This window comes from Euleptes europaea, chromosome 8 (genome assembly GCF_029931775.1).
Source record: "Euleptes europaea isolate rEulEur1 chromosome 8, rEulEur1.hap1, whole genome shotgun sequence".
Lineage (NCBI taxonomy): Eukaryota > Metazoa > Chordata > Lepidosauria > Squamata > Sphaerodactylidae > Euleptes > Euleptes europaea.
In genome coordinates, this window is record NC_079319.1 from 314,389 (window position 1) to 336,433 (window position 22,045).

Consider the following 22,045-nt stretch of genomic DNA (forward strand, 5'->3'; position numbering starts at 1 on the left):
CCCCCCTCACACACACACACACCCCGGGGGGCGGCGCGGGGGGCTTCCTTCTCCCCCCCCCGCCTCTCTCTCTCTCTCTCTCTCTCTCTCCCCCTCCCTCAGGGCCTCCTGCGGCGGCGTCTCGGCCGGCCTCCGTCCCCCCCTCAGACGCAGGCCGGGCCCCGCCGGCACCTCGCGCCGCCTCCTCCGCCGCCGCCTCCGCGCGCGGCATGCTGGGAGGCGGCGGAGAGACGCCCCGCCCCAGCGCACGCCCCTCCGACTACAACTCCCAGCAGGCCCCGCGTCAGGCAGGCAGGCAGAGGGGGCGAGAGGGGGGAGGCGCCAGCCCGAACGCCCGCCCGCCCACCCGCCCTGCCTGCGGCGCCGCCTCCGCCTCCTGCTCCTCCTCCTCCCGTCGCGCGCGCTGGGGGGCGGGGCCGCTGGGGGCGGGCAGGCTGGGCCAGGGGCGGGGAGACGCCCCACCCCCGACCCGACGACGACGACGCCGCCTCCGGGATCCAGGCTTGACCAGTATCCATTCTAATAACCATGAATACCCCTCCTCCATGAATATGTCCACTCCCCTCTTAAAGCCCTCCAAGCCGGCAGCCATCACCACATCCTGGGGCAGGGAGTTCCACAATTTAACTATGCGTTGTGTGAAAAAATATTTCTCACACAATGGAGAGATGTGAGCAGTGGGGTCCCTCGGGGATCTGTGTTGGGACTGGTGCTTTTCAACCTATTCATCAATGACCTGGAGTTGGGGGCGAACAGCGAGGTGTCCAAGTTTGCAGATGACACCAAATTATTTGGGGTGGTTAAAACAAAATTGGACTGTGAAGAGCTCCCAAAGGATCTCTACAAAGTGGAAGAAAGGGCATTAAAATGGTAAATGAGATTCAGCACAAGCAAGTGTACAGTGATGCATATTGGGGCAAAAAAACCCAACTTCACAGATGCATTGATGGGATCTGTGCTGACTGCGACAGACCAAGAAAGGGATCTTGGGGTGGTAGTGGATCGCTTGATGAAGATGTCAACCCAGTGTGCGGCTGCTGTGAAAAAGGCAAATTCCATGCTGGCCATTAGACGAGGAATAGAGAATAAAACTGCTGATATCATACTGCCTTTGTACAAATCTATGGTGAGACCACACTTGGAATACTGTGTGCAGTTCTGGTCACCACACCTAAAAAAGGATATTGCAGAGCTTGAGAAGGTGCAGAAAACAGCACCAAAATGATCAGGGGACTAAAACAACTGCCCTATGAGGAGCGGTTAAAACGCTTAGGGCTGCTTAGCTTGGAAAGAAGGCGGTTAAGGGGAGAAATGATTGAGGTCTATAAAATTATGCATGGTTTGGAGAGAGTGGACAGGGAGAAGCTTTTCTCCCTCTCCCATAATACTAGAACATGGGGGGGGGGGGTCATCTGCTGAAGCTGGAGGGTGAGAGATTCAAAACAGGTAAAAGGAAGTATTTCTTCACACAACGCATAGTTAAATTATGGAACTCCCTGCCCCAGGATGTGGTGATGGCTGCCCACTTGAAAGGCTTTAAGAGCGGAGTGGACATGTTCATGGAGAGGGCTATTCATGGCTCCTAGGAAAATGGATACTAGTCATGATGCATACCTACTCTCTCCAGGATCAGAGGAGCATGCCCATTATATTAGGTGCTGTGGAACACAGGCAGGATAATGCTGCTGCAGTCGTTTTGCTTGTGGGCTTCCTAGAGGCCCCTGGTTGGTCACTGTGTAAACAGACTGCTGGACTTGATGGGCCTTGGTCTGATCCAGCATGGCTTGTCTTATGTTCTTAGGGCGCAGACATTTAGGGTATCTGGAAATCTTACCTCTTCGGCTGGACTGGAATAAGCATTTAGTCAATATGAGGGTAGTTAAATTCACTCATGATTACAGCTCCCACTCCTTTGGAGACATCCCTGATTTCATTTTTTACCTCAAGTTCACCCTGAGTTTTTTTGGTCAAGGGGCTGATAGCACATCTACAACACTAAATGACTTTTGGGGCCCGATATTGTCACCCACAGCAATTCTGTGGTGGAGTCTGTCCTTTTAGTTTGTCCTTTTCTAGTTTGTTGAACACAGTGCCCTCATTGATGTACATAGAAACTCCTCCAAAACGCCCTTCCTATAGCGTTTGTCACCAGGGATGACCATATCCTACTGGTGCTGCCCCTTCCTCTAGGTTTCTGTTACGTTCACTGTATCTATGTTTTTTCTTAAAATCAAACCCTCCAACGTCCCATTCTGGGCTGGAGACTGCTGGCATTTGTGTAGAAACACCTCCACGCTGTCTTTTTTCTACACATCTGTGGTGTGTGCCTTTTCGACTCCGCCTCTTTGGCCTGCTTTCCTTATCCACCCGATCCCAGTTAGGGCAATGAAACACATTTCCCCTTCATCCCTTTGCCCAAGCGGGATGCTTCCCGAGTCTTGACATTACCCCGGGGTTCAGTTTTAAAGCTGCTCTGCCACCTTTTATGTTACGCACCAGCAATCTGGTTCTATTCTGGTTCAAGAGGAGCCCATCCCAAAATGTCCCCTGGTGCCTAATAATTCTAAAGCCCTCCTCTCTACACCATCATCTCATCCACACATGGAGACTTCCCAGCTGTGCCTGTCTACCTGGCCCTGTGCGTTGAACTGGTGGCATCTCGGAGAAAGCTACCTTGGAGGTCTGGCTTTTAGTCTCCTGCCTAGCAGCCTAACTGTGGCTTCCAGGACCTCATGACTACACTTCCGCACATACACCACAACCACTGACTCCTCCCCAGGACTCTCTGCCAAGCTATCTAAACAGGTGGTGTCTGCCACCTTCACACCAGGCAGGCAATTCATCATGCAGGCCACACGCCTGTCACAAACCCAGCTGTCTGCCCATCTAATGATTCAGTCTCCCACTATGACAAGCCCCTCTCCCCTCAGAGGCATATCCTTGGCGTGAGAGGATATCTGTTCACCCACCAAGGAAGGGGTCCCTTCTATGGGATCACGTCCCCTTTCCTCGGAGTGATGCCCTCCTTCCCCGAGGCCCTCTTCATCTATGACCAGCGAGGAGCCGTCACCCTGGGATTGGAATGCCACTATCACATCCCAGAAGGATACAGCAAGCTCCCAAAACATTCTCCAATCCTGCCTAGTTTGGGGGCAGTTGCCATTCAGTTACCCACAGTGTGGTGTAGTGGTTAAGAGTGGTGGTTTGGAGCAGTGGAGTCTGATCTGGAGAACTAGGTTTGATTCCCCACTCCTCCACATGAGCGGCGGAGGCTAATCTGGTGAACTGGATTTGTTTCCCCACTCCTACACATGAAGCCAGCTGGGTGACCTTGGGCTAGTCACAGCTCTCTCAACCCCACCTACCTCACAGGGCGTCTGTTGTGAGGAGGGGAAGGTAAGGTAATTGTAAGCCGGTTTGATTCTCCCTTAAGTGGTAGAGAATGTCGGCATATAAAAACCAACTCTTCTGCTGCTGCTGGAAACACTCACCAGCACCAGGTAGAACAGGCCGCCATAGCCGAGTCCAGCCAGGCTTTACAGACCCACTCAGAGCAGCAGCACAAAAGGGGCCCTCACGTCACAGGGCAGGGGTCCCCAACCTTTTGAGTCTGAGGGCATCTGCAGAATTCTGACATAGGGAGGTGGGCACAGCTGCCGCAGGAGGCAGAGCCAGCCACAAAATGGCTGCTAGCGATTACCTTCACTCACACAGAGAAGATCCTTATGTTGTTGTGGTAGCTGCTACCAAAGCAACATTTTTTTTTAAATTGCACAGTCAACCAGAAGCCCTGCTGGGCAAAAGCCCCACCTGGCCCCACCCATCTTCTAAGAACACCTGGCGGGCACCATGCTGGGGATCACCCACCCACACCCGCCATAAGGGTTTCAAGGCAAGAGGCATTCAGAGGTGGTTTTGTCATCACCTGCCTCTGGATAACAACCCTGGACTTCCTTGGGGGTCTCCCACCCAAGGACTAACCAAGGTTGACGCTGTTTAGCTTCCGAGATCTCACAAGACTGAGCCAACACGGCCCACCCCAGCCAGGGCAAAGATGGCTGTCAATGGAACAAGAGCCGGGCAAAGGACCGAGGGGGAAATCTGAGCAGGCATTGCACATTTTGACGTACTGCTTCCTGAAGATTCAAAATGAGCTTTATCATGTTTTAGTGTAGAGTACACTCTGGAGCACTCTGTATGTTTTGATATTTTTCTGAACCAGGTATTTACCCTACATACTGTGTATTTCATATTTGCAACACATACTTTTATTCTCCCTTTGGTCCTCTAGTCCGGCTTTTGCACAGCCTGTGCCCACACACAGACCCAGAGATGTAGACAGTGACGTGTCTTCCTGGCATTTTTATCCAAAACTACACATACATCACAGAATACGATGTGGGCCCAGCAGCCTCCCTGAAAACATGGGGCTGGGGAGGGGGGAAAGTCCTTGGGGGGAGAGAGTTCATGCTGAGAGGTCACTGTTGTCAAACCTCTCCTGGTCGTACACCTCGGCCACCACCTTCCTGCCCGCAAACCAGCGACCGTTCAGGGCTTGGATGGCTTTGTGGGTCTCCGAGGCCATGGAGAACTCCACGAAGATCTTGACGATGATTTCTGCGTCTTCCTCCTCCCCCTGCTTCTCCTGGTAGATGATGACCCTGTTGACCGCCCCAAACTTGCCACACTCTTCAGTCACCTCCCCTTCCAGGTCATCGTCAATGTCCTTGGGGTCCACCATGTTGCGCAAGACCATCACTGTCGACTGTGTGGAACAGAAGGGGGGGAGAAAGGTCTCACACCTCTGCACGAGGCCACAGAACGGGACAAGCAGCCGCTGTTCGCACTTGGCCGAGTGCCACTTGCTCCCTTTGGTGGCTGGAACGGCCAGCCTCTCACTATCTGCCCCCAGCATCTCTCATGCTCTGTGCACTCCCCTCCCCACCCCAAACAAGAGGCATCAACCTTGGAGTTGGGCTGGTCCACCTCTAAGCAAAAGTGCCAACCAGAGCGGCCTCAAAGGCGGCTTCCGGAGAGCCCCACTCACCTCTTGCTTCCGAAGAAGTTTCTGCATCACCATGTGGCGGGCACTGCTGCCCGAGATACTCATGTGCTCCTGTTCGCTGAGCATCTCTGGCCTCTCAGACTCCTGGAAAACCTCTTCCTCTTCTTTCTCCTTCTTTGCTTCTAGCAGGCCCAGTGTGGGTGGGCTGGCCAAGATGGGGTTCACCACTCCCACCTGGGGAATGGCGACAGGAATGGGTGGGCGAGCCGGGGTCACGCCTGCAAGGAGGACAGAGGCCGGCATGGGCTAAAGCAGCACTAGGCAACTAACTACACAACACACACAGAGACACATCACGCACAGCCCCTGCAAGCCCAGGAGACACAGCCCTTGTTCTGAAGGAAGAGGAGTCATGCAGACGGCGGCAAAGTCTCTGCCTCCTGAGCTGCGCACAAGAGGGCGAAAGGCAACAGCCAGACCAGTTCCTTCGGAAGAACAGAGTCGTCCATGGTGACCGGGGCCTTTTTGCTCCACTGGGGCCCCTTGGGCTGAGTGGGGCCAGAAAGAAACAGTGGACAGCAGGCCCATCACGACCAGAACCCTGGCACAGCCCCCCCCCCAGACAATCCTGCTGGCACCAACCACAAACACCCACCGAGGCCAGCAGGCCAGCATTCGAAGGCACGGAACTCCCCCATGTCCCTCTCTCCCCGCTATCACAGCGGTTGCGAGGCTCCTCCGGGAACCGGGCGAATCGCCTTCTCAGAGTGTCCTCTAAACCAGCGCACGCAGCCCCATCCTGTGGCTGTGACCTCCACAAGCGTCTCATGTGCAAACCGGCATACTGCCTGTTGTCTTTACTGATTTCAACGGGTGAGCCTAATCTGAGGGCCCTGGAGGGGAGGGGGGAGACTGACTCCCAGTGCCCCCAGCAGGAGCGGACTGGGGAGAGGATCCTGAAGAACACTGCCTCCCCCACACACACACCTTGCCCCTAACACTGGGCTACTGCAGCTTTCGAGGGAGAGCAGAGCCAGGAGCTATGGGTGGGGAAGCCCTGCCCCCTGCTGCAAGACAGAAACGCAGCCAGCTCCACAGCATTAGCCTGTGTTGGGGGAGGGCACTATTGCCTTACAGCGCCCATCACAAACAGTGAGGAGCCAGCATAAAAGGGCCAAAAAAAGGGCTTCCTCCATCGTTGCCGCCACAGCACCACCCAAGAGCCGTCGGCAGCACAAGCCCCAGACCTGGAAGAACTGTGACCATCAAGGAGTGTCAGACTCAAGGTCTGGGTTCAAATCCCCATTTTGCCATGAAGCTCACCTGCCAGCCTTGGCTTAGTTGCGCTCTCTCTCTCTCTCTCTCTCTCTCTCTCTCTCCCTCTCCCTCTCCTGCTTCATAGGTTTTTTTTGCAAAGGTGCAACAAGGAAGAAAGAATTAAATTTAACTGTGGAATTCACTGTCAGTGGATGGAGCGATGGCTATGAGCATAGATGGCTTTAAGGGGGGGAGGGGAAACAGAATCACGGAACAGAGGTCTCTCAGCGGCTACTAGTCATGGAGCGTAAAGGAGCCCACCTGGATCTCCGTGCCAGGGCAGGAGGCAACATCAGGGGAAGGCCTCAGCCTCTCAGCCCTCTTGGCTGGCCCTCCCAGGCAACTGATTCCACTGCGTGAAACAAGGTGCTGGACTAGATGGACTACTGGCCTGATCCAGCAGGGCTCTTCGGAGGAACCCTGAGTGCCACACCCTGAGCATTTGACTGGGGGTGGGGGGATAAGAGTGTTCTCTATGGACCCATCTCTCCCCACACGATGCCCATGATGGGTGCCCCTCAGCAGCAAAAAGGCATCCCCACAGCAGGAGGCTCCGAGAGCCAACTCCTCATCTCTCTACTCAACGACAGCACAATGAGGCACATTTCCAAGGGTTTCCTCTTTATCAGAGCAAAAAAGATGCCATTTTCACCTGATTCTATTGTCATGCACAGCTGGGAGAACCCGCCTGGTTGAAATGCAGCATACAAATGGGACACAAACCCTCTGTCCACTTTCTCCATATCATGCTTTTTTTGATCAGGGGTTGCTTTTGTTTGGCTGAGATCTCAGTCAGGATGGCTGCCTGACACTGTTTTTACTGCTCATAGTTATGACGGTGCCTGTTTTTAAACTGATATTAATTATAGCTAAAAATTAATTTACATGTGGCATTTTTATTGTATTGTATTTTTGTTGTGAGCCGCTCACAGCCTGCCCTAGTCAGGAATGGGTGGCAAACAAATCTAATCAAAAAAAAAAATTAAAAAAAAAATGCTTTAAACATCGACTGACTTTATCCCAAATATACTTTCTGACTCAAAAAATGAGGAGCTAGTAGACAATTGTAAGAACAAACAATGCAATACTTTCACAGATCTAAAAATCACTGTTCCACAAATAAACTTCACAGGGAATATACAACATGAAAGTCCTGACTTGGCTTTCCCTCCCTCATTATAATATCTAATAATTCAACAGGACCTTTCAAAGTTTAATTGGATCTTCTTCACATGTTATATCAAAGCAATTATCTGATGTCAGTTAATCCTCCCATGCTTCAGCCTTCTCCTCACTTCCAAGGTTCCATTTTGATTAACCTACAAAATCTGTCCCTGAGACCCAGAAGCCTCAAAGGTCTCACAACTGCACTGATTAACAGCCACTTCCAGAAGAGCACATGAACCACCTCATCTGGGAATGGCCAGCCCACAAAATGGACAAGAAGCTCCTCCCAGCCCACAGAAATTGCCAGGCACCAACGTTCCTGGGAAAGGCAGCGGCTGAAAGCTCAGGGAAATGAGTAGCAGTCCAGCTCAGTTACAGAGCTCCTGTTTTGCCATCCCTAGATGAAAGGATCAGGTGGAAGGTGAAGCAGAAGGCCCAAACCTGCAGCCAGCAAGAGCAGCTGCCGGTCTGAGCCAACAAAACTGAGCTAGATGGACCAGTGGTCTGAAAAGCAGCCTCGTATGTTCAAAAAGTAAGAGGCAGCCTTTTGTACCACACACTTGTGCAAACCTGCATGGCTGCACGGGCAGCATCAGCCAGGCCTAGACACACAGAACAAGTCTCACTGGAAAAGAATCAGCACAGCTTTTGCCAATGGAAGCCCCGCCTCACCAGCCTCTTAGGATGCCCTGGGTGTACATAAAGCCCACAGACGTTACATATTTTGACTCTCAAAAGCTTTCCAAGTCCCTCAGCAAGGACTGCCAAGCAAATTCCCTCCCCAGGGATATTTATCTGTCCCCTTCGATCCCTATCTTCTACCAGCAAGTGAAGACCTTTTAAAAATTATTATGATAGTGCTTCTTTTTTATTTGTGTCTCGAATCCCCTCTATGACCCCCCTCCTTCCTGAGTTATGTTTTAATTGCTGCCCTCGTGATTTACAGACATATCTTAACTAAGCTTTCAACTGGAACGTGCTTCTGGGATGTTTTTTAAATTTATTAGGGGGCTTGTTGGACCTTGATGGAGCAGGACGGGCAGAGCATGTTTTTTCTTCCATAATAAATCAATAAACAAAACCAGGATAAGGAATAGCCAATTTTCACCACAGAAAATCGGAAGCAAGTGGTGAAGGTCTCCCAGTGTCCTGAATCGGGGCAATTCGATTTGTTCTGGAGTTGTGGTTGGGAGGGGGTCACTTTTGTAGGTTCCCAACAGTGAAGTCCAAACCACACTGTCAAGTTCCTTTGTTGACCATGGCACACACGCTGAAGACACTCACTGCTGCGGCCCAGAGACCTCAACTGGATGTGCGTCACCATGAAAGAAGCCTCCGGGGACGGGCAGGGGGGAATCGGATGAAGCCTCAGCATCGTCTGCTGCTGGTGGTGAAAAGTGCCATCAAGTTGGAGCCAACGTACGGTGACCCCTGCCATTGCCTGCCTCTTTTCTGGTGGTCTCCCCTCCAAATACTAACCAGGGCTGACCCTGGCTTGGCTTCTGAGAGTGGGCCTGCCTGCACCACAGTGTACAACAGCAGAGGAAAAGGCAAAGGAAGTACAGGAAAGGGCAGCTGTAAAGACGCATGGGCTGAAACCTCTGCCGGGAAAGAGAGGGCTGAAAAGGAGGGGACTCCCCAGCTTAGAAAAATGAGGAGCACAAAGATGGGGAGTGGGATGAGAGGGAAGTTGGCAAAATTACAAACAGCACGGAAAGAAAGAGACTTTCCATTCTAGTGTTACTGGGAAAGTTGCACCATTTAAAATGTGCCCATCACTTAGATCATGGTTTTTGGGGGCTGGGAGAAAAATACTCCATAAAAGACTGTTTTACAAGAGGGATCCAACGTTTTGAACCTCAGACTACATCATCATGCTGAGAGTTCAGAAAGGATAAAGGAGGAGCAGGAAGTGGGGGTTCAAACGGAGCAGGCCTTCAGCACTGCCATGGAGCAAGGGAAAAAATCTCAAGTCTCGCAGGCAGAGGCCTTCCCCGTCAGCAGCTTGATAAGACTCTGAAAAGAATCCAGGGACAGAATCAGCCCTGACAGATCAATCGTTGCTGATGCTTCAGGTGAGGGTGGGGTTTCCCAAGGCCCCTCCTTTGGGGCCACAGAAAGGCCCTTGGAGGAAGAGAGGCTTTGGATCTAGAAAGACGTTTTGTAATGTGAGTTATCGCATTAGCAGAACGACATTGTGATATTAATCCAGATATATCAGTAACTGTTGACATTTCTGAACATCTTTGGAAATACAAAAGCAAGCGTCTTTAATATATTTCACAGAAAGAGCATTGTACATAGTTAATGAAGGGTTAGTCCAAAAGAAAACATCCTGATCCCACTCTAGTGGAAAATGGCATAAATAGGGCAGCTAACATTTCCATCACAGGTGGACTCATGGTAAAAGATTAAGCTAGCGAAACAACACATTAAACCAATAACGAGACGCGCCCCCCCCCCGGTAGTCTAACTGCACTAGAACCCTACCTACTAGAACCTACAAGGAGGTTGCATGCTACGCAGTGGCGTCTGTGAGCCTGCTACGCAAAAAACTGGCAAACTCCATCTATTCCCTCATTCAGCTAAAGAAGAGAGGAAACAAATCATAGGAATGTGTGTCCAAAGTGTAAAGATATACTAGAGTCCGGGTGGGAGGATAACGTCGCAAAAGTGGGTTACACACTAGCCCTTCCTCTACTACCCAATGGGGGAGGGGCCATGGGTCAGTGGCAGAGCATCTGTTTCATACGCAGAAGGTGACAGGTTTGAACCCCTGGCACATCCAGGTTCAAAGAGCCAGTAGTACAAGACGCGAGAGACCCTGCAGAGCGGCTGTCGGTCAGAGGAGGCGATCCTGAGAGGGACAGAGCAGGGGCCTGACTCAGCAGAGGGGCAGCTTCTTCACGCGGGGGGCTCAATTTACTGTGACAGCTTTAGTGGGCAAAATTTTTGGTTTTATCAAATGTTTTGTGACACATTTATTTTACCTTTAAAAAAAAAAACCTCAAGGAATAAAGAGGAAAATACACGTTATACATCTCTGATAATGCTGGATCTCAAAGCTGTCCAGTGATGGGGCAAACGATTAATTCTGGGCAGACAAAGAAACCCCTTCTGCATAGAGCCCAATTAACCTGTGGAATCCCTACCTACCATCTGTGCCCAGAGGCTTGAATCCCTTCCCAGGGTCCCCTCCTCCCTCGGTCCCGTCCAGCTTGGGCAACTGCCCAGACTCACCGGTGATGACCCCTGGGGCTTGAGCTGCCATGACAGCCTGTGGCAACGCCCCCAGAGGCTGGGCCAGGGTCAGCGCTGGGGTCACCAGCCCCGGGGTGGTTAACGTTCCCAAGACAGCTGCACCTGCCACAGCTTCCTACAACAGAAAAGTGAGCACCACATCAGCCCTGCCCATAGCTCAGAGGCAGACACACACACCCCAGCATGGCTCAGGCAGTAGAGGCAGGGAAAGCCCCCTCTCTGCTCAAGAGCTTGACCTCAGGAGAAGACAACTGCAGAGATTCATGTGCCTGCTGGAACTATGCAGAAGACTCCTCAGGAGAAAAGTGCTCCCCAGCATCAAACCCCTCTGTTAAACATGTGGAAAAGATGCTGGACTTGGGGGGAAGGATTCCCCGCCACGACGGTCACCGTAGGGGATCCAATTCTACTTTCTTTGCTTTGGGATGAAGCAACTCACAGAGCCGGCTCTGCTTTCCAGCTCCTTACCTGCGCTGTGATTTTTGCTGTGGCGGCAGCTGCTGCCACAGCTGCAGCAGGAGGCAGGCCTCCCGGCGTGGCTGGCGTCAGGAGTGGCATGGGAGGAGTCACAGCTTTGCCAACGCGGAGGTATTGGCCCCCCAAGTCAAAGAGGTTCATGGAGGAGACGGCATCTTGCGAAGACTGGGCCTTCTCATATTCTGCAGCCAGAAAAGCCAGTGAGAGAAAGAACAGCGGCAGCCCCTAAGCCGGAGCGCTCCTTGCCGGCTCTGAGACTCACCGATGAAGCCGTAGCCTTTATGCTTCCCTGTCGTGGGGTCCCGGGCCAGTGTGCACGACTTGATCTTCCCGAAAGCCTCAAAGACGCTCTTGATGTCGTCGTCCGAGAGGTCTTGGTGGACAGAGGCCACGTAGATGCGGTTGAAGGCCCGCGCCTCCTCCGCCAGCTGGTCTATGATGGGCTGTGCCTGGCCAATGTTGCTGGGCCTCCCCACCTGCAAGCAGAAGGCTCTTGGTTAGGGACCCTGCGGCTTGGCCACCACGCAGGGCCAGGACACTTTTGAGGCAGCAGCTGGGCACCGGGTGGTACTGGCACTGCCACGCTGGGACCCTTGCCTCAGCTTCTTATCTGCAAAGGAACCAGGTGCTGCGATCGATGTTCACCAGGCTTACCAAACCAACTCTCCTCTTCTTTGCTGGGAAAAAGACACCTCATATCCAACATGCTACCTGCAGGCTGCTAGAAGTGCTCGGCCATTCCATGGAAGAACAGGATGCCCCCCCCTCCCCACTTGCAGCAGCAGGGAAGGAATGCTGTGGCCTGCAGGGCCACCCTCCCTCCCCTTGAAAGCAAGTTCTGCTGCGGGGTCTGGGTAATACCCAGTAAGAAGGACTAGCTGAATAAGGGGGGGGGGCACAGGGCTTCCCTGCTCGGCAGCCCTGCGAACAGACATAAAATGTTGGAAGCGGCAGAATAAACTAGGCCTGCCCATGGACCGGACTGGCACAAGAGAGCCCCAGTGAGGAAGCGCCCCGGCACCGGGGACAAACACACCTTGATGTTTCTCCCCCCCAGCATGACAGAGTTCATCTGCTCTAGGGCCAGCTGAGCGGCTTCCGGCACCTCGTACTCCACAAAAGCGAAGCCCTGGGAGAGAAGGAGAGAAACGGGAGATGCAGCAGCCAGTGCCAGCCCCACCAGCGCCCACTACTCCGGCAACAACCCCTCCCCTCGCCAGCACCAACCTTGTGCTTCATGGTCACTGAGTCCCAGGACATGTCGATGCTCTTGATGGGGCCGAAGGGGGCAAAAGCCTGCCGGATGGTGTCCTCCCCCAGCTCATAGTAAATGGAGCCCACATACACCCGGCACATGATGGCCAGGGCCCGCTGCCGCTGAGCCGCCATCTGCATGGGAAGGGAAAGAAGGGCTGGCCGGTCAGCTGGGGGACAGCTGCAGGCCGACAGAGCTCTTGCCAGACCCCCCCTCCCTCCCCCGGGAGCAGCACAGGGAAAGGTCAGCAAGTCCCAGCCCACCGTTCACAGCGGCTTGCTTCCCAGAACAGGCCCCGGGGGCCCCAAAACCCCCTCCCCCCCCACGGGGCAGCATGAGATCCGGTCCGGGGCACCTGTCCTCACTCAAACCCCTCCTTCCCTCCCCCCCACCGCCCCCGTCCCAGGGCACCGGCACTGCCTCTCCCCCCTCTCAGCCACTCTCCACCGGCACCTTCAGAAAAAAAACACAGGTCAGTGTGCACCAGACCCCCTCCTCTTTCCGCAACAACTGCGGTGCTCAGCGGCACAGAGATGCTAGTGTGCCCCACCCCTTCCCTGGCAGGAGCCCCCGGTCACCTAGCTGCCGCCTCACTCGGGCATCACGTGGTGCTGGGCTGGGCGGCCAACCGCAAGAAGTGCCCTGAAGGGGAAAGAAGAACAGGCTCTCCTGCCCTGCTCACCTAGCTGGGGAACTGCCCAGGAGAGACGTGCGTGGCCCCTGCAGCCTTCTGCCCTATATTGTACAGAGGGGCTGGGGCCGTGCCCAAGGAGCCCAAGAGGGCCCTCTTCCACGGCAGGATGGGGCCCCTAGGAAGCCACCAGGACACCAACACCCCCCTGCACCCAGGGCTCCTTGCTTACACTCCTCCTTGGGGATGAAGGCTTCAGGCCTGGTGGTTCAGACGGCACCTGCATGCCTGCCCCCTCTCGCCCTCTTCTTCCCTCAACGTCCAAGGGGGAGAATGCTGCCACCAGCTAAGCCTCCCTTCCCTGCGCAAGGAGAGCGGCTTGGGGGCACTGGCTTGCTGGGGACTGGGGCACCTCCATTGCTCCTGCTCTCTGCTGTACACAAAACCTGGAAGCTGTGGGGCGAATCTGGAAGGGGGTGGACTTGATGTCCTCTCTTTACTTCCCAGCACTAGCATTCAGGAGCCAGCAGAGCAAAGACTTAAGGAGGGGTGCGGGGAAGGCCAGGCCGAGAGTAGCTGAAGGCGGCTTCCAGAGCCAGCAGGACAGCAGCGGGGTGCTCTGGAGGCCCCACTGGATGCTGCCACCACGAGGTGGGTGGCCCTGCACCCAGCAAGACCACCGGCCAATCACTCAGGTGGCAAGCCTGCCCACGCCTGCAACCTGCTGACTAGCCTACGGAGAGCCGGCAAAGTCAGGGCAGGCACACGCTCGCTGCTCTCCGGGCGCCAGAGGCCGTTCTGCTCCCGGCTTCTCCCCCCACACACACACATTCTCACACACCACCACACCGCAGCAGCGGGGGCTGTTCCCAACACCAGTGTGGCTGGGAAGAGGGTGCTGCACAAGGCACCCGCGGGACCCCAGATCCCGCCTGCTGGAGTTCCGGTAGGCCGCTTCCTCAGTGGGAGGGGGGTGTTTGTGGCTGTTTCCTGCCGCCAGCTTCACTTGCACTCTCGGTTCTGCCTACCCTCAAGGGGCAGGGTGGGCACACGCACTGAGCAACAGCCATGCAACCACGGTGCCCCCCACCCTCAGGGAACATGCCAGGTTTCCCTAGGCTCCAAACTTGCCCTGGAGAGTGCCTGCCACGTCCCACTCCCTTGCTGCCAGGCCTCTGGTGTCGTCCCGAGCTGGCCCTCTGGTGAGTTACCTTGGCAGTGACTTTGAGGCCAGGACCTCAGCGTCCCTAGAAAGGCGGCTCTCCCAGCTGCTGCTTGGGTCTAACACTCTCTGTCTCTCTCTCTGTCTCTCTCTGCCCAGTGCCTCCAAGGGCCCCGGCTGCCCCCAGCCCCAGGTCTTCCTCTGGGGAGCTTACACTGGGGGCCTTGGTTGGCTGGGTGAGTCCAGAGCAGGTGTGTGTGTGAGGGGGAGGTAGGCCACCGCTAAGTCCTCCCCACGCTAGGCCCTGACTAAGACCAAGTGCCCCAGAAGAAGTGAATGTGTCTATTGACCGATTGTAAAGGTGAGAGAGGATCTCCAAAGCCCATTGTCACTGCTGCCATCTGAAAGACAGTAAAGACAGAGTTCAGTCTGTGGGAGCTGAGCACACGACGGCTTCTCGTCAAAACTCAAGCGGAAGAGGCCTCTCCTGCCTCCTGCCTGCCTGCCTCCTCCTCGCTGCACAGCCCCCTGCCAGCCCCAGGGAGCAGGGGTGGGGTGGGGGTGGTTCTCAGTAGCTGCCGTGACCACTCTTCAACCCTCAAAAGCTGATGACTGCAGGGATGCTCCCCCCCCCCCGAGGCCCACAAAGCTCCCAGTGACCAGAACTACCCAAAGCACCTGGCATAACCCTCCCCCTCCCTCTCTCCACCACAAAGCTCCCTACTCCTGAGTCAGAGGCAACCTGCAGGTAGAAGGGGGGGGGCTTGGTCAGCTTCTAAGGGCCTCCTGGCCTACCAGCTCAGCCACTGCCTGCTACAGAGGATGCCCCGCTAGGGCAAGGACACTGCACCAAGCCATCCCAGGCGGCCTATTTTGGGCAGGCCCATAGCCAAACTCCCAGCATGGGGCTTGGGTCTCCTCAGGCAGCTAAGCTACCCCCACCCCACCCCCAGGGTGCGTGCAAGCAAGGGTGGGGGCCTAGGACCTCACAGGGCAGGCCAAATGCAGCACACTTCAATTTCACAGGGGAAACGGAAGCAAAAGTACCTCTGGCTCCAGGCAGATCTCAGGGCTGTGCAGTAGAGCTAAGGGCATAAAGGGCTCCACCTTGGGGGGGGGGGCGCACGGGAAAGGGAGAGTGAAAGGCAGGGACTGCCCCGGGGGGTGCCTCACCTGCAGGTTGGTGAGCTGCTGCTGTTGGTGGGCGATGGTCTGCTTTACCAAGACGCTCTTGATGCTCTGCTCCATCGCATACTTCTTGGCCTGGCATTGGGGGGGGGAGGGGGAAGGGGAGGGAAAGAAAACTCAAAGTTAAAGAGCATAGGATGATCACCGCAGCAGGGAAAGGCAGAGTCTGGCACTCCCCCAACAAAGCACAACATGAGCTAAAAGCACTCAGAGCACCAAAGGCCAAGGACCTACTCGACTCAAGGCACCGTTGTGAAGAAGGGTCAGGGGTCTGTGCCCTCCGGCCTCCTCTAAAGCTCAAATGCTCTAGGGACGGAACAGAAGGGCTGAGACCAGCCCCCCCTAAAGTAAAAAGGACTGGGCTGGCGAGCCTTCTTTTTCCTACCTTGATGTTTAGATAGGAAAAATCAAATGCATAATTATAGGATGGGGGAGACTTGTCTGAGCAGTAGTGTATGCGAAAAGGATCTTGGGGTCTTCGTAGACCGAACACTGAACATAAGTCAGCAGTGTGATGCAGTAGCTAAAAAGGCAAATGCAATCTTGGGCTGCATCAACAGAAGTCTAGTGTCCAGATCACACGAAGTGTTGGTATCGCTTTGCTCTGGTTAGACCTCACCTATTGTGTTCAGTTTTGGGAACCGCAGTTTAAGATGTAGACAAGCTGGCACGTGTCCAGAGGAGGGCAACAAAGATGGTGAGGGGTCTGGAGACCAAGTCCTATGAGGAAAGGTTGCTGGGTATGTTTAGCCTGGAGAGGGGATATGATAACCATCTTCAAGTACTTGAGGGGCTGTCATAGAGGATGGTGCCAAGTTGTTCTCTGTTGCCCCAGGTCGGACCAGAACCAACGGGTTGAAATTCAATCAAAAGAGTTTCCATCTAGACATGAGGAAGAATTTTCTAACAGTCAGAGCGGTTCCTCAGTGGAACAGACTTCCTCGAGAGGTGGTAAGTGCTCCTTCCCTGGAAGTTTTTAAGCAGAGGCTATCTGTCAGAAATGCTGATTCTATTACCTTGGGCAATTCATGGGAGGGAGAGCATCTTGGCCACCTTCTGGCCATGGAGTAGGGGGTCACTGGGGTGTGGGGGGGAGGTAGTTGTGAGGTTCCTGCGTTGTGCAGGGGGTTGGACTAGATGACCCTGGTGGTCCCTTCCAACTATGATTCTATGATTCTGCTGCTTTGAGCGCTCAACTCCATTCCAAGGGGAGACACATGATCAGAAACGGGGCTAGGCCCAAGGAGGAGCCAAGCCGAGGCCTCCAGCGAGCCATTCTGGCAAGTCTGGGATCCAAAGCAGCCACACCAGAAGCAGCCTCGCTCGGGGGAAACAACCCAGCAGAGGGGCCAGAGTGCTACACCTGGATAGGGAAACGAGCGCTCAAGTCACTGCTTGGCCAAGAAACTGGCGAGGTGCCCTGAGCACATCTCTCGGCCTGATGCGCAGCCTGGCCCGTTAAAAGGGTATAACGGCATTGTCCAAAGCTGTCAGACCTCAGCAAGAATATAAATTCTTGTATGCGTTTTCTTAAGTATTGTCGAAGGCTTTCACGGTCAGAGTTCATTGGTTCTTACTAGCGATTACTCGGGCGGGTCTCCATTGTGGTGCAGATGCCGGCCGGGGGACAGAGTGCAAACGGGGAAGGACGGAACGAACTAAAACTCCATTTTGTTTATGTGAGGAACCATCTTGTTTTATCCGGGATCGACAGAAAGCCTTAGCTGACAAAAGCCACACCCACGAACTCCTTCCCAGGACGGGACCTGGACTTCTGACGGGGAGAAATGACGGGGAGAAATGAGCCCATCAGGGACCAGCGCGTGTGCAGGAGAGGCCCAGGGCCTCTCAGCTTCCGCCGGCCAAGCACTGGCCCCAGCTCCTTCGGCCACCAGCTGTCACAAGCCCACCACTGCCTGGTTCTACGGTGGGCGGGAAAGGGGCTCAGTCACAGGGCTCACCTTCTGAAGGGCCTCCTGCTGCTCCGGGGTGAGAGGAGGCAGCCCCAGCTTGGCTGCTGTGCTCTGCCCATTTTCCACCTTGACGGGCTCCGTCCCCTGCAATGGAAAAAGGATGCCCGTTACAAAACACACACCCAGACTGAGAGGTGCTCACAGTGAGCTATACACACACACACACACACACAAAACCTCTGGCTCCCTCCCTCCAACTACAGCACCACCATCATTCCAGAATGCCTACCGGGCAATCAGCAAATGGCCTCCTTGTCTCACCTGAGCTGAACTCCCAAGAGTTGAGCTGGGGGAAGCCCCATGCCCGAACCCTTCAAGACTTCTACCAACTCTCCAGAAACCCTGGAGGGCTTGGGAAGAGTACCCAGTGTACACAGCCTCTCTTGTGCACCAGCAGGAGCAAACTGTGACTGACATGCCAGAGGGCTCCACTCCTCTACGGAAGATGTGGAACAGGCCCCACCCCTCCCTCAAGGCCCTCCCAGCTGGTTTGATGGCAGAGATGCCGCTGCAGGCATGTGCAGAGGCAGGAGGGCAACACGGGGGGGGGAGGCCCCTCGAGCCGAGGTAGCATGGTAGAATTCCCTCACTTAAAACAACACATTTAGATCTGACGCATCCTCTTTCTTTCTCTAGTAGAAAGCCCAAAGTCCAGCCTTGCCTGAGTCAACCAGCCACATGGTGCCGTGGAGACTTTGGGGGCAAGTCTGTGGAATCAGCTGCCTAGGGAGGTGGTGAGCTCCCCCGCTCTGGCAGTCTTCAAGCAGCAGCTAGACGAATACTGGTCATGGGTGCTCTAGGCTGATCCTGCATGGAGCAGGGATTTGCACTGGATGGCCCCTTCCAACGCTATCGTTCTAAGTTCCTGGTCTGTATTTGCACAATGGAGAGTTAACACTGACCAGGGACTCACCCCCAAAAGCCTCCATAGGGCTTGCCACCACCCACATGGAACAGGCAAACCCTCCAGATACCCCCCAGGGTCTCCAAAACCCATCACCTTGATTATTCCAGGGCAAAAGAGCTCCTCTGTTGCAGCAGACACAAGAAAAGCAGACTTGCACAACCAGAAAGACCTGCGGATTCGTTCGGACACAACCTTTCTTGGCCTGGACTCATAATCAATCCCCACCCCCCTGGAAAGCTTCTGCCACAACAGAAGGCCACAGAGGTGCTCACAAAGCTCACATACGGCAAAGCGCCCGCTTGGCTTGTGCCGTTTTCCCAGTTCTTCAATCCCAGCCCCAGTGTATTATTTTGTTTTATTCAGAATCTTTGCTGACTGAATGGTTTTATTTTGTACTCTGCTTGCTGATTGATTAGTCTTTCGCATGCCTGTAATCCACCCAACCCCAGTCCCACGGTATTATTCTGTTTTACCAGGAATCTTTGCTCATATATTCAAATTTTTATCATACTTTGTAATTTGCCTAATTGAATAGTTTTCATGATTTTAGTAATTCACCTTGAGTCTAAGGAGAGATATACAAATGAAAATAATGACATTAATACCCTGTAATCCACCTTGAATCTCAGCCACAAAGGCAGGCTATAAACAAAATAAACAAATTAAATAAAAATGCCATGGCAGTCCCTTTCATAGGCCAAACTGGTAGGTCTATTATATACACACCCTTAAGTCCAGAGATGGCAAGAAAAGAGTGATTTTATTTTATGAAACCACCAGTGTGCAGTAACAATATTCCACACCCCTGGATGCCACTAGCAATTTTTCCCAGTGCCCAGACAGCCGGATGCTGAGGCTTTCCTTGGCCCAGAGAAAATGCTGCCTTCTGGCAAAGTAACATATGAAATCCTCTTTTCCAGATTCCCAAAGGGACATGGCCCCACTCGACTGTGCAATGTCTCATTTCAGCCGAGAGAGGCTTTGCCAGAAGAGCTCCCGGCCTCCACCCCCACAGGATCCAGGAACAAAAGGGACGCTCGCAGCCACAGACCCAGCAGAGCTCCACACACTTCCCTGCCACACAGAGCATGGACTGCCAGCTTGTGCAGAGCCCAGCAGCTTCCGAGGGCACATCTGCACTGCAAGGTCCTCCCACACCTGAAATTACATTGTCAGTTCATGCCGAAGACAAACAGGCAAAAAACAGGGAGAGGAGGGGTGAGGAGATACAAATAGTTCCCATCCCCCACAAGGCCCTCAGAAAGCTCTTCCCCGTCCCATTTATACTTCCCAATGGGGACCCAATGCAGCTTAACATTGTTCTCCTCTATTTTATCCTCCCAACAATCCTGTGAGGTGGGCAGGCTAAGAGTGTGTGGCTAGCTGCACACTTCCATGGCAGAGTGAGCCTTCCAACCTGCCTCTCCCAGATCCTCATCTGATACTCTGACCCCGCTACACCACACAGGCATCCAGTCCCTCTCCAGTAGATCCAGACAAGACAGCCCATTTGTGTATTACAGCAGTCTGAATGCTTGCTGTCAAAATCCAATATTGCTGGTAATACATTTACTGTCTTTGCCATACGTTTTTAACTAGAAACATGTTCTGCTGCTGTTCGTCAGGAACAGTTCAGAGTAGGTAAAATCTCCATTTGCAGGCAGGGAGGGCAAGAATCCATGTGCCCTGGAGCTTAGAGGGGCGCTGCCCAGCTGCAGCAAGCAAGATCATTAGAGCCACCAGCAGTGGAAAGCATGATGAGACTGCTCCACCACCCAACTGCTCCACACACACACACCGTTCTTCTGTTATGTCACACCAGGGGAGCCCCTTGCCTGGCTTAGGGGCAGGGAGGGTCGCCACTACATTTTTCCATTTCACTGTCTTTCCAGAAACATTTTTTTTCTGCTTGTGGGAAGTTACTGGTTATTACAATAAGGAATTCAAAATTTAATGTTCTGTAAAAGGCAAATTATAAACTAATTAAAAATGTGTAACTAAACTATGCCAGATCCTCAAAGGATCTGGAACTTGTTATTGGATTCTCTTGATCCTGCCAATTATCGCCCAGTGCTGAACATATCTCTCCTGGGTAAGGCAGTTGAGCAGCGGAGCAGCTTCCGGAATTCCTGGAGGACACATCAGACCTGGATCCATTTCAGTCCGGCTTCTGGCCTGGCCACAGGACGGAGTCCGCACTGGTTGCCCTCACAGAAGACCTCCGTAGACAGTTGGATCGGGGCAGGTCAGGGCTGCTGCTGCTGCTCGAACTCTCAGCAGCATTCGACACAGTCGACCATGAGTTGTTGTCCTCACCAGCACAGGATTGCAGGGGACAGTATTGCAATGGCTGACCTCATTCCTCCAAGGCCAAGGACAGAGGATGGCCATTGGGGAGACGATAGTGGGCATAGAGAGTGGGGACATAGATAGTGGGCATATATATATACACACACACACACACATATGGCCGCCTGTTAAAACTCTCTCCCTGAGGTGATTTATGAGGAGACTGTGAGCTGAGTAGATATTTTAAAATTGTTACTGTACTATGTTTATCTGACATATTATACTGTGTTTTATGATATTAGCCGCCCTGAGTCCATCTTCGCCGCGGGAGGGTTATAAATAAATTGTATTATTATTACTAATGGGAGGGCGGAAGGTCAGAACACTCCCGGGGTGCCGCTGCGGCCCCCTGCCAGTCCTCTCACGCCCTGCCCACACTCCCATCAGAGCTGCCGCCCCGCTCTCGTCTCCCGAGGGGAGGGGAAGTCGTGCCCCCCCTTCGCCCCGGGCCGCCCCTTACGCTCCGCGGGCAGGAGAGCGCGCTCCCCCTCCCCCGTGGAGCTTGAAGGGCCGCGGGGGGGGGAGGCCCCCGCCAGCAGGGCAGCGGAGGGGGCGCAGGCCCACGACCGGGCAGGGCGGACGGCAAACCGCCTCCTGGCCACCGTGGGAGAAAAGACTACCGGCCCCATCAGCCACCGCGGTCCTCCACCACCCACCCACCCACCCCGGCGCCAAGCGGCAACGGCGGCGAGGGGCATTCTGGGAAGAACAGTTCCGCCACCTCGCCCCTCCCCCTCCCCGCTCGGGCCGCGTCGCTCCACAGCCACGCAGAGCTCTCTTCGCGGCACCGACCCGCCTCGCTCTTCCTGTCACCCGTCCTCTCCCGCCCCGCCGGCCGGCCAAGCCGCGCCACTCACCAGCGAGAGGGTCGCCGTCGCGGTCGCCGCCGCCATCTTCTCAATCTCCCTTCTGCCTCGAGCGGCTCAGTCTCGCGAGAGCTGCCGCTCAGCCGAGAGAACGGGACAGAAGTCCCGCGCGGAGGGCGCCTCGAAGCGGGTGTCGCTATCGCGAGAGGCGCGCTCAAACGCAGTCTCGCGAGAGTGACGTTGCCGTGGGCAACGCGGCCCTGACCAGCTGGCTCCGCGCCGCCCGCCCCTCAGAGCGGGCCGGGTGAGCCGGGGCGTCGCCTGGCGCTCCGGTCTGCCCGGCGGAGGGGTGCGGCGAGGCGGGTGCCGCCGGCCGGCCCGCCTGCGCCCCTCGTCCGCCTCCAATCCCGGGAGCGGCCCCGTGGCCCAGCCTCGCTCGCTCGGGACGGGCAGCGCGAGCGCCACCGGCGGAGGGCCCTGCCCCCCGCAGCCGCCTGCGGCCGCCCCTGCCCCCGCGGGGGCCTTCCGGACTCGGGCCGCGGCCCAG

At 54.8% G+C, this 22,045-nt stretch overlaps 1 protein-coding gene across 1 annotated transcript; it reads right to left on the reverse strand.

Moving 5' to 3' along the window:
• Positions 1-4,411: 4,411 nt before the first annotated feature.
• Positions 4,412-21,585, reverse strand: PUF60 (poly(U) binding splicing factor 60). The gene is made up of 11 exons (XM_056854834.1): positions 21,550-21,585; positions 17,425-17,520; positions 15,449-15,538; positions 14,626-14,676; positions 12,455-12,616; positions 12,264-12,356; positions 11,490-11,703; positions 11,219-11,409; positions 10,730-10,865; positions 5,048-5,283; positions 4,412-4,765 (listed from the first exon to the last, which is right to left on the reverse strand). The coding sequence occupies exons 1-11, from the start codon at positions 21,583-21,585 to the stop codon at positions 4,466-4,468; spliced, it is 1,605 nt and encodes a 534-aa protein (XP_056710812.1). The 3' UTR covers positions 4,412-4,465.
• Between the last annotated feature and the right edge of the window lie 460 nt (positions 21,586-22,045).